Source organism: Sinohyriopsis cumingii, chromosome 3 (assembly GCF_028554795.1).
Source record: "Sinohyriopsis cumingii isolate HCF-2022 chromosome 3, ASM2855479v2, whole genome shotgun sequence".
Taxonomy (NCBI): Eukaryota; Metazoa; Mollusca; class Bivalvia; order Unionida; family Unionidae; genus Sinohyriopsis; species Sinohyriopsis cumingii.
This window is the reverse complement of record NC_142963.1, coordinates 66,441,290-66,459,726: the sequence shown is the minus strand read 5'-3', so window position 1 is coordinate 66,459,726 and position 18,437 is coordinate 66,441,290. Positions and strand designations below refer to the sequence as shown.

At 34.0% G+C, this 18,437-nt stretch overlaps 1 protein-coding gene across 1 annotated transcript in view; it reads right to left on the bottom strand.

Moving 5' to 3' along the window:
• Window positions 1-18,437, bottom strand: part of LOC149803013 (uncharacterized) — a 124,961-nt gene that overhangs the window by 29,257 nt on the left and 77,267 nt on the right. Inside the window, exons 34-52 of the mRNA XM_089952567.1 lie at window positions 17,979-18,350; window positions 17,498-17,662; window positions 16,205-16,363; window positions 11,056-11,205; window positions 10,234-10,401; window positions 9,336-9,503; window positions 8,736-8,897; window positions 8,304-8,465; window positions 7,746-7,910; window positions 7,344-7,508; window positions 6,252-6,419; window positions 5,147-5,308; window positions 3,688-3,852; window positions 3,051-3,212; window positions 2,441-2,605; window positions 1,898-2,074; window positions 1,216-1,383; window positions 728-889; window positions 22-195 (exon numbers count right to left, since the gene is read on the bottom strand). Coding sequence (XP_089808693.1) covers window positions 22-195; window positions 728-889; window positions 1,216-1,383; window positions 1,898-2,074; window positions 2,441-2,605; window positions 3,051-3,212; window positions 3,688-3,852; window positions 5,147-5,308; window positions 6,252-6,419; window positions 7,344-7,508; window positions 7,746-7,910; window positions 8,304-8,465; window positions 8,736-8,897; window positions 9,336-9,503; window positions 10,234-10,401; window positions 11,056-11,205; window positions 16,205-16,363; window positions 17,498-17,662; window positions 17,979-18,350 — 3,339 coding nt within the window. The remainder of the gene's footprint in view (window positions 1-21; window positions 196-727; window positions 890-1,215; window positions 1,384-1,897; window positions 2,075-2,440; window positions 2,606-3,050; window positions 3,213-3,687; window positions 3,853-5,146; window positions 5,309-6,251; window positions 6,420-7,343; window positions 7,509-7,745; window positions 7,911-8,303; window positions 8,466-8,735; window positions 8,898-9,335; window positions 9,504-10,233; window positions 10,402-11,055; window positions 11,206-16,204; window positions 16,364-17,497; window positions 17,663-17,978; window positions 18,351-18,437) is intronic.

The window sequence follows — 18,437 nt, the reverse complement described above, 5'->3', positions numbered from 1 at the left end:
TGATAGTTATTCAATACTTACGGATGATACACTCTGCGGAAGATACAGCAGCTGTTCTATTGGTTGTGAAATTGGCGGGACATTGAGTGCATGTGCTGTATATTCCCAGATTGTTATCCTTGTAAAAACCTTGTTTACATGCCTGACAACCCGTAGCATTGTTTGGAACTCTTTCATATCCAGACTGGCAATAAGCTATAAATGATAGCATAATTAATTGCTAAATAGGTAAAGTTCTATAGCTACTGCTTCAAAGGCAAATGTTTATAATCTTTTGCAATAAATTATTCAGCTTCTTTCAAACCCTTGACTGTGCATATACATACAGTGTGTGGAATGAGTACTCTCTCTCATCATATGCTTTAAAATCTTTGAATTACATAAACATTTAATACAAACAAATGAACCAAAATTATGATGCAAAATATTTCATAGCAATATTGCTTTATTTTTACTTATGAAACAACCTGAATGAATAGTAATGCATTTTTTATACTTACAAGAATGTTTGATCCTTTATATATGTTCAAATACTTTTAAAAAAACAGAAATATATATCTATAAATTCCTTATTTTCAAATCATTACAATCAATTTTATCGATTTAATAAATCAAAATAAAATAAACGTTTTTAAAAATTAAAACACATTATGTCATTTAGACTACCAAAATATATAACTCACTGGTAAGTATATAAGTTGGAACAGAGATAAATGAGTCTACATACGTAAGCATTCTGCTAAGCTTGTGGATCCTGTCTGTTTTGTTGATGTTCCTGCAGGACAATTGATGCAATTTGTTTGATTTCTGATGGGTTGGTATGTTGCAAAACCACAAGGAGTACAACGATCAACATTCACATTAGCAAAAAAGCCGGCAGGACAATCTCCTAAAAGAAGAATAAGAACACAGGGTTGCAATATATAAATGCTATTAGAAATATAGTGTCATTTCTTCTTTATCCATTTTACTTATTTGCACACAAACTTCTTTATCTGATTCTTCTTTCCTCATCAGATGCTGAACTTGATGTTATCATATCTTGTTTCATGAATTTCAAACATATTGGTGTTGTAAAACATATTTTGAGTGTCACATATTTTCAACATCTATAAAGACTAAAATAAACTTTACAGAATTTGGAATAATTACTCATGTATGTTAATCTGGTACATTTCTTAGCCTTGTGAGGAAACGTGGGAAAATAAAACTCACTTATGGTGCACAGGCTCTGAGAAATAGCTCCCTCGCCTGGAGTTACTTTTCCATCTGGGCAAACAGTGCACATTGAGAGAATGTTGATATTGTTGTCCTTGTACAGCCCTGGTGAACAGATGTAGCACTTGCCATCCGCACGAAGTTCATATCCAGAGGGGCAATAATCTGATAAAGCCAATTGAAAGAACAGGTAAAACATATTTATCAAGTGCACTAATTCAAAGTCAAAATTCATTCAATTGTACTGCATATTTAGATATCAGATTTTACTTATATGAAATAGTATTATGTTTCCAATATAAAAGATAAATGTTATTAGCTTTAGAACTATCAATACAGTTGATGCTCTTTGTTTGAAAATTGTACCTATAACAAACTGCTTAAATTAAAACGCTGTCTTGACCAGACACACATATTATTCTTCAATCTACATATGTTATTCATTAAGGTTTTTGCTCTTAAGCTCTCTTCCATGTACAATATATGTAACTTAAATTTTTAGTGAATGTTAAAAGTAAATCACCTGTAACTGATGATTAGAACTAAAACAGTGTTAGGTATCATTCTTAACAAATTTGTAAGAGAGTATTTAAAGCAATTAATATTTAGACTAATGAATTTTTTCTTGCTTTAGCTTAAAACAACCTCATATTCCCTAAAATATACTAAAACTACTTACATATGCAGTCATACAAGGATGTGGACCCTGTCTGATTAGTTCGCCACAGAAGAGTTGGTACTAATGTTCCACATGATGTGCAACTCGTCTGATATTTCCTATCCTGGTATTCACCAATAGCACATAACCTGCATGTATTAGTGGTCACATCACGATATGTTCCCATGTCACATGCCACTGAAAGAAAAGCATGCTTTGAGATTTTTCTTGAAAGCACACTGCAAAGGTGTGTTTTGAAATTCAATGAAGTGATTATTTAGATGCAGTATGTATGTTGAACCATAAACGTAAATAATATGTAAACAGAGGCCTTAAAAATAATCTTTTAAGAATAGATATTTGCATCTGATACTTTTAAAAAAAAGGTGTATTATTCTATACATGGTTTCAATCAGATTTATTTGAATGGTACATGAATTAATACTGGATACATTAAATACAATGTACACTTGACATTTACTAATATATATTTCATATTTTATGATGACTTTGTCTAGCTTCATCATGCTATGTATGTAGGGATATAGCACTGAATATACTTACCAATAGTACAATCTGATACGGAAATCGATCCTGTATTTGCTGTTAGAAAACCAAGTGGGCAATTTATGCAGACCGAGTTAAACCCAGATGCACTGTAATATCCTATCGAGCATGGATTACACTGGTTTGTACTACTGATCAACTCTGTTCCAGGAAGGCAGTATCCTAAAAATGAATTTATCTGTGACATATAACTCCAAAAAGAGAATGATGAGAATAGCACAATTATTTTTCAGAGTTTTAACTGAAAAAAAGAAAGCTTTCATATAGTAATCTTCTAAACTGAATACATCAATTATGAGGATTTACATCTAGTGACATTTCTTGGACTGTGTAATATAAAGGCTTTTGATTTTCATAATTGCTAGGAAATGCATTTTATGAAATTGAAAATTGTATCCAAATGTCATTTTGTAATATGAGTGCTGACAAAAGTTAAATCTTCCAGTGATTATTAATCCTCTAAATGACAAATCATGAATTCTGAAGTATTTCCAAAATCATTATGAATTTAAAATGTTTGTTATTTTTCATAAAATTCACACCTTGGTCAGGACATCAATGCTTATAGTCTTAAGAAATATTTGAATATATTTAGAAGTCAACCTACTCTCACACTGGCTTAAACTAGTTGACCGTGTTGTCCTGGTGCTATAGCCAGGTGCACACTGTATGCATGATCTCTGATACGGATTGGGTTGGTAGGATCCCACTTCACAGTCAATACAACCTGTGTCATTCAGGTTTCGTCTCGTGCCAGAAGGACAGTCACCTGAAGATTGTGTCAAAATATCTTTTAAGCTGATTGTTGAAAAGCCAAATGGGATGATTATAGTAGTAGTTTGTAGGCAGAACATTAAATGTAAGCATACTTTGCTCCTAGGTATAATTAGAAAGCGTATGCTTAATGAAAAATGGCAAATGCTGCATGGGCAATTCAAGAGCAATATCATATCCACAGAAGATTATTTCAGGACATACCACATCAACGCTAAAACTCCATAACAAATTTTAAATCCCCCAAAAGCAGATATTGTTTCCTGATTGCATCAAAAGGCTTTCTTTCTCTGAATGCACGTCCAGAAACTAAATACAAAGAATTAATTATGAAATTGTTTAATGTGTGCTAAGCACCTTGTAATATACATGCAGAATATAATAGAACAAAAAAAACAACAACAAAAAAAAAACCCCACAAAAAGTATATTTTAGACTAAAACATTCAGCATCAGAACATAAGCACTTACGAACAGAACAATCAAGGAGGGATGTTGCTCCTGTAGCAGCAGTCACATAGTTCACGGGACATTTAGTACATGTCATGAAGAGGCTCATGGTGTTATCCTTGTAATATCCTCTTGGGCAAGTAACACATAAGTTATTCTGAAGATCCTGTCCAGACGGGCAATAATCTGGAATAATATATTAATAGTTATTATTAATTACTAACCAATCCAAAAAAGCAAAACTGGAAATTACCATTTCGAAGTTTAATAAAATTCGGCTACAAATGGTTACCCGAGACAAATTCCTTGATTTTATGTTTGACAACACTGCAATGAATATATTCAAGTCATATGTCCAAAAGTCATTTATGTATGTGGTTATTAAACAAGATAAGGCCATATCTATCAACCAAATATAGGTTAATATATTTAAAATATCTATATAAAAAAACATACCTGACTACTGTAATATTATGCTAGGAACACTTCTGACAAGATTATTTACAGATTACTCCGCTGATTAAAGAGAACTTGCAGACTCATTTTATGCATTACTGAAAACATCCCAATTGTCATAAATTACATTAAAATGTTCACAGTAAGTGAACTACTAATTTTGAGAAAAGCATGCACCAAATTTCAAGCAATATGGCCCCATTACATCTCAAAGAACTACTCCATGCTAGAGAAAATGCAACATTCCCAATCTAAGATCAATTTCAGCCAAACATCTTTCCATTCTAGAACCAAATAAATTAAAAAATGTAACAAATGTTTTCAATGCTGTTAGAACAGAATCCAAAAGGAAATTTGAGAAACTGAAAATATAAATACATATAATTATAACCTGATTCAATTAATACAAAGTGGAACCTATTTAACTTTACAAATACACTACAACATAAAGGACAAATTCTCAAGCATTGTACTTTGTTGCCTCAGTATTTTTGTCCCATATCTATGTAGATCCAGCATGGACTTCTACAGATCTATAATTATTATGTCCACAGATCTATACTTATTAACAGTTTCAACTTTTATTAGGGATTTCTATATTGTATGTTTTACTTTTCTGCAGAAACCATACAGAGTTGTATATGTCTTTATCGTGTGTCCAGTGAAACACTATTTTATGCCAATATGCACATAAAAGAAGACCACAAGGAGGATTTTTCCCCAAGAAAATAACTGTGTTACTCCTTAAATAAAGTCATTATTATTATTATTATTATTATTACATAAGACACCAGAAAGTAATGCATACAACAGAAAGTAAAAGCTGCTAATGAAACATTTTGGCACATAAATCTCCATTATGTCCTATTCCCTTGACCTTGATGTATGCCTTTTTCTTCAAGTTACATTGCCATGAAGGACATTCCGCTTAGTGCCATCTGCACCTTTCTGATTTCCTTAGATTTATTTATCACGCCAAGTTCTTACTACAGTATTATTCAAATATAAATATCTGAAAACTCACGTTGGCAGTCACTACTGCTCACTGAGGCAAGACCGCTCGTGCTGTAACTTGGTGGACACTGGATACAATCATTCTGGTTTACACTGGGTTGATAGTATCCTACAGCACAAGCAATGCATCCTGACAATGTGTTGTCCCTTTCATAGCCAGCAGGGCACTGGGCTGCACATACAATATTTAATGATTTCATTGTCATATACTTCAAATATTAACCAAAGTACAAATATAAAAATATTTTGCAATATCCCATTTAGCTACACTGGGCCGGATTAACCAATAGCTACTAAGGCTATAGCCTCTGGCCCTTGTATTTGGTAGGTCCACTTTTAGGGCCTCCATTTCAATATATACAACATACTTACATACTTATCCCCCCCCCCCATTAGGTATCTCATAATTTTAATCCAACCCTGTATCAAGCATACACTCTGCACATTGGAAACATGTCAATTTATAACCATCTAAAAATACTTTCCACATGTTCTTAAGTGTTTACAACATCATAAAACTAAGGGGATCAACTGAAGTGAGAGAGAGAGAGAACATCACCATTATTTTCTCCTTCAAAATTGTTTCTGTTGATTTCATAATACACTTTCAGCTTTGCGGGTATTAATTATTAAAATTTATTACATCCAATAAATTGTTTGCATTAAATGTGCACATTCTCTGAGATGGTGTATTTTATTGAACTGATTTCCAATATGATTAAAAACATTCAATATATTTAGAAAGTATAAAAGGACAAACATCTAAAATTCAATCATGAGTGTTAGTGAGACATTCACAGGTTAAAGTAATTTTATTCAAATATTGCTTCATTCATGATAAAAAGGAATGTATTTTTCTTGAGGAAAAAAGAAAATGTTAATAGCAAAAGTTTGTATGATCATAGCTTACAGAGAATTTTTAAAAATATTTACTCGAGCACAATATTTACACATCCACAGGTTAAAGTAATTTCATTCAAATATTGTTTCACTCATATGATACAAAGGAATGCATTTTTCTCGAAGAAAAAAAAAAATGTTAATGGCAGAAGTCTGTATGATCATAGCTTAGAGATTTTTTAACATATTTACTCATGCACAATATTTATACATACCTAGAATGCAGTCGTTGATTGATGTTGATCCTCTGTTAGATGTAAGTGTATTATTGGGACACTGGATGCAGGAGCCAAATTTATTGATCCTGTTATCCTTGTAAAAACCAATTGGGCATGAATCACATGTGGTATTGGTTGTTATTACATATCCCGATGGACAGAAAACTGCATTAAAAGATAGTAACTATTATGCATAGTTATTCCTATGTTATATATGTAAAGGCAGCAGAAAAATCTGATAAAAATATACTGAATATATCATTATAATTTTCAATAAAAACCAGATTCTCACATCCATGCTACAAATTATGAAAATGAAACAATACATCAATGTGGTAATCATTATATGTCAAAGAAACAAAAACCCTGAGACTCCTAAAATATCACAAGTTCCAAATAAATATCCCTTAAACATTGTTTCAAGGAAGGAATGCAATCCATGTAGGCACTCAATGCTTTCCATCTAATTTGCCCTTTCTAAAACTATTAGCAACTTAAGTAATATATCATTATTAAAATAGGTGAAGCAAACTCTTTTAAAAGAAACAATAAGTAAAAAAACGTGAACTGGAAAATTATGTGATTAATGAAGAATATATTAATCTCTAATGATGAAGCACATCATTGATCCATATATATCTTTTCATGGTGGTATTGATGATAAACTCTATATATGTCTTTAAATAGCAGTAAATCAAATTAAAAACTTGATAATGTTATAAATCTCTCGTATTGCCATGGGACATGGGGCTAAATAGGACTACATTCTCGCTTTCCTAAAACCATACTGGCAAAATATGTAGCTGAATTTTAGGAAAAACAGTGAAGTATAAACGTACTTACTAACTAATGAGGTCTTAATTTTCAACAATGTTTAGAGACTATTTTATTGCATTTGCGAAAAAGGATGTATTACCTAAATCATAAATAGCTTCAAACATGAAATCAAACTGCTTTATTCCTTGAATTAAATATTAAATTGGTTATGGCTTTAGATGCAAAGAGTCTAGCATATTTATTTATACAGATATTTTGCACACATCATCATGATAAAGTTAAAGAAAAAGAATGAGACAGAAAAAAACTTACATCTGCATTGGTCTTGCCTGACTGATCCCACTTGATCAGTTAACCAATTTGTGGCTAGTCCACATGATCGACATGAATCCTGATAAAAGTCCGGCTGATAGGTTCCTATTGGACAGGACTCACAAATATTGCTTACTGTCCTATATGTACCAGGTGAGCATGCAGCTGGAAATAGACAACGTAAGGCTTATATTACTTTGTACATTTCATTACCACATACAAATCAAAAGTATCCAAAATTTGAATAAATATTATTTTATTACTTTAGCAAGTTTTACAACAGCAAATTCAACACATAAAAACTATGATTTCTGAAGTTTCTGTTAGACAATACTTCAATCAACAAGGGATATTCATTTTTTAATTTTTAAAAATCCTATAGACAAATTTATGTTCTCTTACCAATACTGCATTCCAAGGCCGAAGAAGCACCGGTTCCCAAAGTTATAAAACCATTGGGACAGTTCTGGCAAGCGATGATGCCTATTCCTGAGGTCCTGTAAGTACCCCTTGGACAGGCCTCGCACTGTCCAGTACTAGTATATTGTAGTCCACTGCGACATATTTCTGTTAATAGTTTAAAGATGCATAAGTCTACTATCAGTATCATAAATTTGTGACAATTTACTGCTGTCAAATTCATGCACTGTCTAGGATATTCTTTTCAACTTTATGGTTAAAATTGTCATAAATCATTGAATTCACACCTATCCATCCCTCTTTCAATGTACTCTTTAGTTTCATTAAAGTCTGACAAGTTAACTTAATAGTAAACCTTCATTAATATAGTTCTTTATGCTTAAAAACCTCATTAATTATGCATATAAAAGATGAGACATGTAACAATTCTATTCCATTTAAATGGCATTAATAATATCTGTTTACAACAAAAGTGTAAAACTGTTATGTTCATATTTACTAATGTTTGCTATGGGAAAAAAGAAACCTCTGTTTACCCACCTATGCAGTCGTTGATTGAAACGGATGCTAGAGTGGAAGTTGTATATGCAAAACTACAAGCTTTGCAGAATGTTTGATCCGTAACATCTTGATAGAATCCAACTGAACATGGATCACATCTGTCTGCTGTGTTGTTGTGAAAGTATCCACGTTGACAAATCACTGAGAAAAAAATTAAATTATCACCCATACTGCATCATTTATTTCTTCATCTCTCTCTCTTTATATATATATATATATATATATATATATATATATATATATATATATATATATATATATGTATGTATATATATATATTAAAACTATCTAACAGTAGTATCTGCAATCTGCTCATTTTTATTAAGGTTTCTATTAAATGGCACAAATTATGAGTTTGTTTGAGGTAGTTTCTGAAATTATCATTCGAAAAAATTTAGTGATGATACATACAAACACACTGGTTTGCTGCTGTTGATCCTGTTGTCCTCGTAGTTCTTGGTGATGCACAGCGGATGCAGTCGGTAGTCCCTGAACTCGGCTGGTAGGTTCCGATTGGACACACCTGACAACTTGACTGGGTAAAGCTCCAAAATGTCCCAGAAGGACAAAGATCTATGAAATTTATGTGAAATGAAAGACTCAGATAGATTTCAAGCATTAAATGGACAAGTTAGAAATACTATTTGAGGGACACACAATTTAATAATATCACAAATTGTATCTGACAATATAATTGCTAGTTGTTGTATCTTCCAATTATTCATTTTTACTGATTTTCCTGCTGATCAAAGAAGTCCTGAATAAAACAACAGGCTATACATCTTCAGTACAATGTGGATAAGTAGCTCTGCAGTTTCTTTGTTTCTCAGGGTGATGGTCATTTGCAAAAGAACAATTTATTACTTAAAGAATAACCTTGGTATGTTCCGCTCAGGAACAATTTGCTTCTTGAAATGAAAAAAGTATGGTATCTGAGAATAAATGGAAATGGTTATGACTTAATGTTCTGTAAATTAACTGAAAATTACTTTCTGTGAGGCATTAACTTACAAACAGTGCAAAAAGCAAGTGATGTGGTCCCCGTTCCACTTGTGGTTGTTTGAGAAGGACACTGCTGGCACGTTCCAAATCTGTCTATTGCATTGTCCTTGTAGGTACCGATGGGACATGGTTCACAACTGTTTACGCCAACTTTATAGTATCCACTTGGGCAAAAGTCTGCGAGCATAAAACAGGAGATTATTCAGTTAGCCACCTTCCTTTATGTTTATTGCTCTTTAATTCATTATCAGATTGTAAAAATCAGTGAATTCTGTACAATGCTTGAAAGCCTATTGAAACTTGTTTGGTAATAGATGCAACATTCAAAAGGATTGTGAATGATAAAGAAGGAAAATAGTCTAAAAGGATGCCTATTTTCTAATCCAATGGATTTTTGACATTGCCTTCATATTTACTCCCTACATACAATTTACTCTCAAACTTACTATGCATTTTATTTACCTTTGTCATAATTAATTGGTAGCTTAATTATGATATATAAAATCCCTTTATTTATATAAAATACTTTATTTATATAAAATACTTGTATACCCAATTTTATAAGTGTCAATCTATACATAGTTCAACTCTAATTCTGAGAAGCTGTTGAGTCGGACCATTGGCATTCATTATGAAAATATGTATATACAGTAAAACCTGTCTTGAGAGACCAGGTTCTTCATGTACAGATTTATTAATTATATAGTGTTATGACCTGTCATGAGAAACTATTTTGTTTTGGCATAAGTGGTGGTCTTTCAAGACAGGTTCCACTATATATTTCAGGATTTAATGGGTACTGATGCTTTTGTTTCATGTAACCAACATATTCATGTGAAATATATGCAACAAAAATTATAGCCTTTCTGACCCATTAATTTTGTGCCATTTGTTTTACTGAACGTACATCTGCAATCGCTTATACTGGTAGATCCAGTTCTGTTAGTGATCCAGTTGTCGGGACTTCCACAAGAAATACAGCTAGACTGGGATGTCGCTGGTTGGTAGGTCCCTATCTCGCAAGGCACACACTGGTTGGTAACACTATCTATACGTTGTCCAGCGCTACAGAATACTGCAGATTTACAAATGAAGAAAAGAGATTGTGATCAGTGAGAGGCTAATTTAAAGTTTAATTTTAAATCTATTTATTTAAAGTGGCAAAAGATTTAGATAAAAATATTCAAAATATATAACTTTCTCATCAAAGTGAAAAGGCAGATGAACAATAAAAAATTTCTGTACAAGACTGACAAACAATAAACATAATGTGTCTTTTCATCACATATAATTGTACACAAATTTTGAAAATGTATTTTTAATAAATGGCTTAGATTTTAACAAAGTCTCACAAAAAATAAATGTTTTATAATTTTATAAAACAGTTGACTAATAACTGTTTCTGATAAATTGATCATCTCCTGTGGAAATATGAAATTAGCTGCATCAAAAGTAAAACTGGCACTCATGCTATATATGATATATGTTCTGATAACCTTTTGGTCTACTACTTAGTGTACATATATATAACACATATTCCTTCATAGTTACTTATAACGGCTTTATCAATGAAAGCATCATATAGTTAAAGCTCTAAATTATTCAGTTTACTAGCTAGACCATTGAGAAAATTTACTGCAAATGTTTCTATAGTTCTGCTACCAATCAACAATTTACATAAATAAAGTTTACATAATTTTCTCTCAGATACTTTTTCTAATATAGCTACCTTGACACTGTGTTGCCCCTGTTGTTGAAACGTAACCTTGTGGGCAGGTAAAGCATTCAGTTCTTGCAGCGAAAGGTTGATACGTTCCGGATGGACAAAGTTGGCAAGACAAGATAGTTGTGCTGAAGATACTACCAGGAGTACATATATCTGAAAATGATGTAGCATGCTATTTAATGCGAGTCTGTTTTCTATAATAATTTCTTATCGACTATTTGAACAAAGAAGATTACTATCTGATGGAGTACATTTAAGAATGAGAATGGATAGAAAAAAGCAATGTAATACTTAAAGGTATTGATAATCTCTTTTCTTTACTTTTTCCACTTGTAATAAATAACTCACCAGCGTATATAAAACATGAAAGAAATATTTGCTTGCAGTGTTACATTAATCATCCACGACAAAAATAATAATTAATACAATGCAAATAATCGAAATAATGAATATCATTGGATCTGGAAAAGAATAATATTTCTATATCAAATTCATCAATAATATTTGCATCTATGGCACTTTCACCAAACAATTTAACCAGAAAAGAAATTCTCTTCCACTAAATTCTTCCTTCTCTGCACTAATGGATGGATGTATTCCTGAAAATGTCTATATTTCCTACAAAACTGATTTTGTTGTAAAATTTTGACGATGGAATAGATTCTCACATGGCTAAGGATAATTGATCACTTATCCCTTTAACCCCCGATCCCGTCTGTAGGCGTGATCCGGTTTCTGCATTCAATGGCCGATCCCGCCTGTAGTCGTGATTTTTTTACTGCATTCAATGGCCAATCCCGTCTCCAAGCGTGATGAATGTGTGTTAGATTCAACGTCTCTGATTGGTTAGAAATGGGTTTATTCCAAGAACTAACAACTATTAAACCAATCAGAAATGATTTTACTTTCATTTGCGGAAATTTGAATTGTTCAAAAGCTAAGGGCTCCTGTTTTGAAAGCGGTTTAACTACACGTGTTCTGGTCATGAAAAATCGTAAATGATGGCGGACGTAAGAGTGATTTTTGATGAGAGCAAAAATGAGGTGTTTCTCGGGTTTGATCTTGAAAATACTGAGCAAGCTGAGGAAAGATATGTTCGGCAGTTGGATATTTTTGTGAGATTTCGATTTGGACATAGAAGTTTCTGAGACTGAATCGTCCGAAGATGAGAATGCTGACAGCGATGATGATCGAGTTCTTGCGGATAAACGTTGCACATAATTTTGTAAATTCTGTATAAATAAGTCGTAAAAGACTTGGACAGTAGGGAAAAAGAATACATCACTGTGTAGACAAACTCATTTGCAATAAATGGTGAAACTTTCTTGGATTTTAATTGGATATAAGCAGAGAAATTAAGGTAAGAGTGAATGCATGTGCACGATGTTTACAAAATTTTTCAAACAGGTAAAAACTCTGGGGCACACGCAGCTAGACATAGCTTAGCGCTGCTGGGGCATAGCAGCAGTGATACTGATAACGGGTCTGGGGCTGAATGAGTTATTCATTCAAATCCATAAAGAAAATCAAAACAAAAATTCTTCTACTGTTCTGTCTTAATCATTTTTTTTTCAAATCATCCTCAGGAGTCGTGTACAAGTGAAAAAAGAATGAAAAGCAAATTTTTAAGAAAATAACGTTTCTCCAAGAATACTTACCCATTCAAATTAACGTTAGATTATAAGTCTGCTACCTCATGAATTCATCCCAATTACAAGATGAAAATTCATCTGTTTTATATCTATTTGTCATAAAGACAAAGGACAATAACTATTTTTTCTAAGCTAAGCGATATACCAACAAGGATGCTCACATGGCAGGGTGGCTCGGACGGTTTTTAAGTAATGTGATTGGGTCAATATTCTCCAAAAAATATAATCTACTTACAAATATGCTTTCTCCTTCAAATATGTTTTCCCATCACATTAGCAGGAGGGAAAGCTGAGCATCTAACTTATACATCAGGCATCCTTGTGGGGAATAATGGCTGGATTCCCCAAATGAATGATAAGCTGTTTTACTAATCTGACATGTGATACAGATACAGTCTATGGCTGTCCAAAATTAAAGGTTTAAATTCGTTCTCTTGCAAGCTGTCTAGAAAAGAGCCAATCATGATGGTGGTCTTGGCAGTGGTTGAACACCTGCAGGCTGTTTGCCAATATTTGGCTTGGCAGGAATCTTCATGGGCAGCTCCATTACTAGACTGAGTGAATCAATAACCCATAACATGTCCCCATTTGAGAGAGACTATCTGAATCTTGTTGCTGTTCTGACCCCACAGCTTTTGGATTAGTTTTGGTACCAGGAATGTTGGAGGGTAGGCAAAAGCCCACAACCCCTTTTGATTGAGGGGACTTGAAAAGGGGCACAGTTATGTACCAGCAAGGTCACCTGGAAGGGGTTCATAAAATGATGGCCAAGCAGGATCAAGTCCACTGCCACACTGAAAAACTGAAGCATTTGCAAGAACTCTCTCACTGAAATCCATGTTTTGGTAGAAACAGTCTCGATGAGTTCGATTTTCCATAACATGTGAATGTGAGGAAACTGTATGAGATTGAGGAAGGTGAGAAACTCCATACCCCCATGTACAAACGCTGGGATGGTTGAAAATTGGACTTTTCCCACTTCAAGAAAAAATCTAACTGATTCAAAGGTGGTAGGAAATTATGTCTGCCCTAAAGGAGAAAAGAATTTACCACATATTTCTGGAGGTTCTCATCCCAGAATGCCCCTCACTGAAGAGGAAGTCCACCAAAAATCATGATTTTGGTAAAAGCCCATGGGCTGATGTTTAGGCCAAAGAGGACTAGAAACTGATAAAATGTGCAAAACAAAGAAATTTCTGTGATTCAGGACGGATAGGGGCACATAAATATACATATGTCAAATCAAGACCAATGGCATACTCACCCCTTCTGATGGAGACGTATCAATCTCACCATAGTCATTTCAGTATTGGGTGAGGTGACTCAGGTTTAAGATTGGCCTCAGCTTGCAGTTCACTCTCTAATTAAGAAAGAGCCTGGATAATACACCATAGATTGCCATTTTGCACAATCTCAACTGCCCATTTGTTGATGAGCTGTAGAAAACCATCCTTCTCTCGATCTGATGGTATGTCTGCAAAAAGGAGAGAAGGGAAAGAGAAAGAGGGTGGATAAATGAAATGTGAAGCCCATTTGAAACCACTAGGAGCACCCGCTCCTGAGGAAATAGGGTGACCCAGTGAGACTGGAATTTCAAGAGTCAGGCGCATATCAGTAGACTGTCTGCAGGAAGTGGGGTTGGCAGGTCAACATCTTGCATTAGGAGGCTTAGTGGTAGGGAAACTTTCTTGCCTCCCCTGTAAGGTTGCCTCCTATGCTGGTTAGGTAGTTGCTTATGGACATTAGGATGGGATCTGAACTGAACAATTGACTGCAAAGATTCCTTGTCCATGGCCCTCCAATTGTCCTTCCACTGTGGCAGGGGCTTATTGGACCTAAAAGCCTGAGCAGGAGTGATGGTAAGTTGGAGGAGCAGTTCCTAAGCTGCCTGCCTCAGCTTCAATGTAGCCCCCCTAGAGTAAAGATGAACCAAACAGGATCATCCATAATGCTATGTATGATGTGGCTTAAGCAATGTGGTGTGCAAACATGGGTCACATTGTATAAGGTTGAGATTTGCATCAGCATTCAGTGCATTGGCCACGGAATGGTGACTGCCCTGACTTGGCCACAGCCCAATTTTTATGGAAATTGGTAAATCATCAAAGAAGCCAAATCCAGCATCAAAAACATGGCAACAATGTTTCAAATCAGTTTTAATGTAGCATGGAGTACATTCTTATCTACTTTTAAAATCTCAGGCAAAGACATGTAATTTGCTGCTCAATTTTTATCCAGAGCCACATAGCCAGTATGGAATGCATATGAGTGGGTTTTGTACCAGTGCAGTGAAAATAATGCTGGTACTTCAGTTTATGAAAAGAAAGCCTAAGCAGCTCCAATGCCACATATTCTTTCTGACAGTCATTTATTTTTTCTAATTTTAGCTGACCGGGGAAGCAGCCTGAGGGATATAGTCTCTTCCTCCACTTGGAGACCAATGAATATTATAGTCTTGTGTGGCAGTATGGGTTGGCAGGCATTCTGAGGCTGACAGCAACCTTTGTTTCTTCCACTGCAGCCTTAAAGCTAAACTCAGTCAGCTCAGTGGTTGGATATGTGTAAGGATGTCCTGTAGGAGGGTCATCCCACTGAATGTCTGTATCATCCTGTTCTGGATCGGCTTGCATATCTGGATGGATATACCTTACCGGCTGGCACAGATGAGCTATCATCTCTGTACAAGTCACGATCCTCTTCCGACCACCTAGTGCACATGCTCCTGGGAAGAGATGACATATATTTTGTACATACTAAATATTACTCATGTGTATCTTCATTTGCCTTAAATTTCTTGCATTTTTTGCACCAGGTCAACATTTTATACTCACACGACACAAGAAGAGAGAAAAGAAGCATAAATTAGCAATTCAGCATGTTACAAAGTCATTAATACAACACTTGTGGAGTGAGCAAAAATAGTGTCATGCTAAACCGTTAGTGAGAAGAAGTGTTCACAATATAGCATGTTGTACACATGGCCCAAATTAGACAAAATATTTATAAAGTGTCAAATTCGCCCACACTATGGAAACCATGTTGAAACAATGTGCACAATCTGCAGAAGAATGATTCATACAAACAATAAATCCAAATTCCGAGGTGGATGGCTAAAACTCTTCACACATTGGCGTGGATTGATCATTGGTGTCCATACAAAGTTGACCATATGGAACCGTAGCTAACAACCATAAATACCTGGTGGTGGCAAGAGGAGGTAATAGGCAACTGTTGTCAATCTTTGTCTATATAAGATAGACAAAATTTTCATCTTTGTTGTAGGGCTAGATTCACGAAGTAGGAGGCTTATATTCTAAAGTTAATATGATCGGGGAAAGTATTTGAAGAAGAACCTATTTCTCCAAGCCAAGATAAATAGATTACAACAGATTTATTGAAGACATAAAAAAACTTGCACATATTGGCATGAAAATAACTTAGGCAATATCTTCCCTTCCTTCCTCACTGATCTTTAGTGGTCATTCTTATTACCAACTTACTATAGCATACAGTGGAACCAGTGAAGTAGGTGGTTTTATCTGATGCACAGTTCAAGCAAGTCTGTTGTCCTGAAATAGGCTGATACTGACCAAGTGGACAATCTGCACAAATTGCTGTATTTATATTTCCCGTGTGGTATTTGCCTGGTAAACATGGTACTAAAAGAAAAATAAAGCCATAATTACAAAAATGTCTATCGTGTTTTCCAAGGGACAAATACAACTGAAGATTTTATTTTATATTGTTTAGAATTGCACCAATTACATTCAATTATGTTTATTTATACAAATTACATTGATAATTTTAGTCCTTAATAACTACATGAGGAAACAGCTATATTGATATTCCCATGCTACTTTTTTAGTCTGCTTATGTTACTTTACTTCCTAGTAGATTTATTAAATGTTGGAAAATATTCCAAACACTACGTGCTTAGATCATTAAATAACAACACAGTCTTTTCATTTTGGAAAAGTTCTATCCAGATCATATCAAGCTAATAAATGCTATAATATTATATATTTATTATATTATTATATATTATTATTACTATATTCTATGACCTGTGTTTTGATTTGTTATCTCACCACAAGTATTTTTTGCTAAAACATTAATTGCCCTCACGTACTCAAGTGAGGATGATATTAGATTTGATAGCTGTCCAAATCTCTGATGTCACTTCGTCCTATGATGACATAGATGGGAGTGATGTCCGAGACTCAGACTTTCAGATTCCTCTTCAATAGTCCTTAACCATACATTACACATTATTTATAAGTGACAAAATATTTCTTTTCAAATTGTCTGTATGCTTGTCCATGCACTTGTTCTTGTTTCAGTTTCTCCTTTTATCTGTTTTTACCCATGTTTCAAATAAATATGATGGAACTGAAACTATCAGAGAAATAAATAATTTCGCGAAGATTTGTTGCTTATCTTAATTTTCTTCTCTGATTACATTAATACATTCCAATTATTCTGATTCCTATCGGCATCATAATGAAGGAGCTAAACAAAAGACTACTTTTGATTAACAATAACTTATTTAATTTAGTTGGTATACATTTGAAACTTCATTGATTATCATATTAATATTAAAGCAGAAAAGTGTAGAATGTTAAAAATCATCTAATAACAATTTTAACTTTTTTTGGTTCATGCAAATATTAACCAGCTCTGAATAATTATATTCATGTTGGTGGTATTATTATTAATAGTATTATTAAATTATTTTATTATCAACAAAATTCCTCTACAGCTGTTGAAAATACATTTAAAATCTTTGTAGTTACCTAGACAATACAAATCAGAAGGTGCACCCATGATCAGAGTAATCCTTCCAGATCCACACAATTTGCACGATGTTGAATTGCTTTGATCCTGGTAGAATCCTATTTCGCATTGTCTGCATACGTTATTTGTGACATCCAAGTAGGATCCGGCATTACATACAGTAACTAAAGTAAATAAAACAATAGAGTAAGGTACAGACAGTGCTCATATCTCATCACGATTGATGCATGTATGCATATATAGTATTTCCAATCATGATCCTTTTACTTCATCAAAGCTAGCTTTACATGAACAAAGTTCTAAAATCATTCATCAAGCATTACATAGCTAGGAGTGCCTAAAGATAAAATAGGCATATACACAAGTTACTCAATTTAAGCAAGAGAAACAAAAATTACAAAGCAAGATATTTATATCATTTTGACAACAAAATGGTGCTTTTAATCTAAATTTAAAATTTATCCTGATATAGTTCATTACCTTGGAAACAGTCAGAACTCGAGGCTGATCCTATTTTATTTGTGGTTTGACCTATTGGGCATGGAGTGCATGTGCCCTGGCCTGTTTGACTTTTATATGTGCCAATCGGACATGGAGTGCAGAAAGACTGTCCTGCAGAGTTCTGGTACTGTCCGACTGCACAAGGCAGACAGAATGTTGATCCAGGATTGGATTGGTAGGAACCAGCAGGACACTGGGTACAACTTATCTGCCCTTGTGATGCAGAGAATGTTCCGATACTGCACGAAATACACGATGTGGCATTGGCGATGGGTTGGTATGTACCTACAGGACAGGTCTGACAGACAGATCCTCCAGGTGGAAGATATGAACCTGCAGGGCATCCTGTTGCTGTTGATATGATGATAAAACCATGGGATTATAAATTATCAATTTTATCAGAATAGATGAACAATTTTATATCTTTACCAAAGTTCA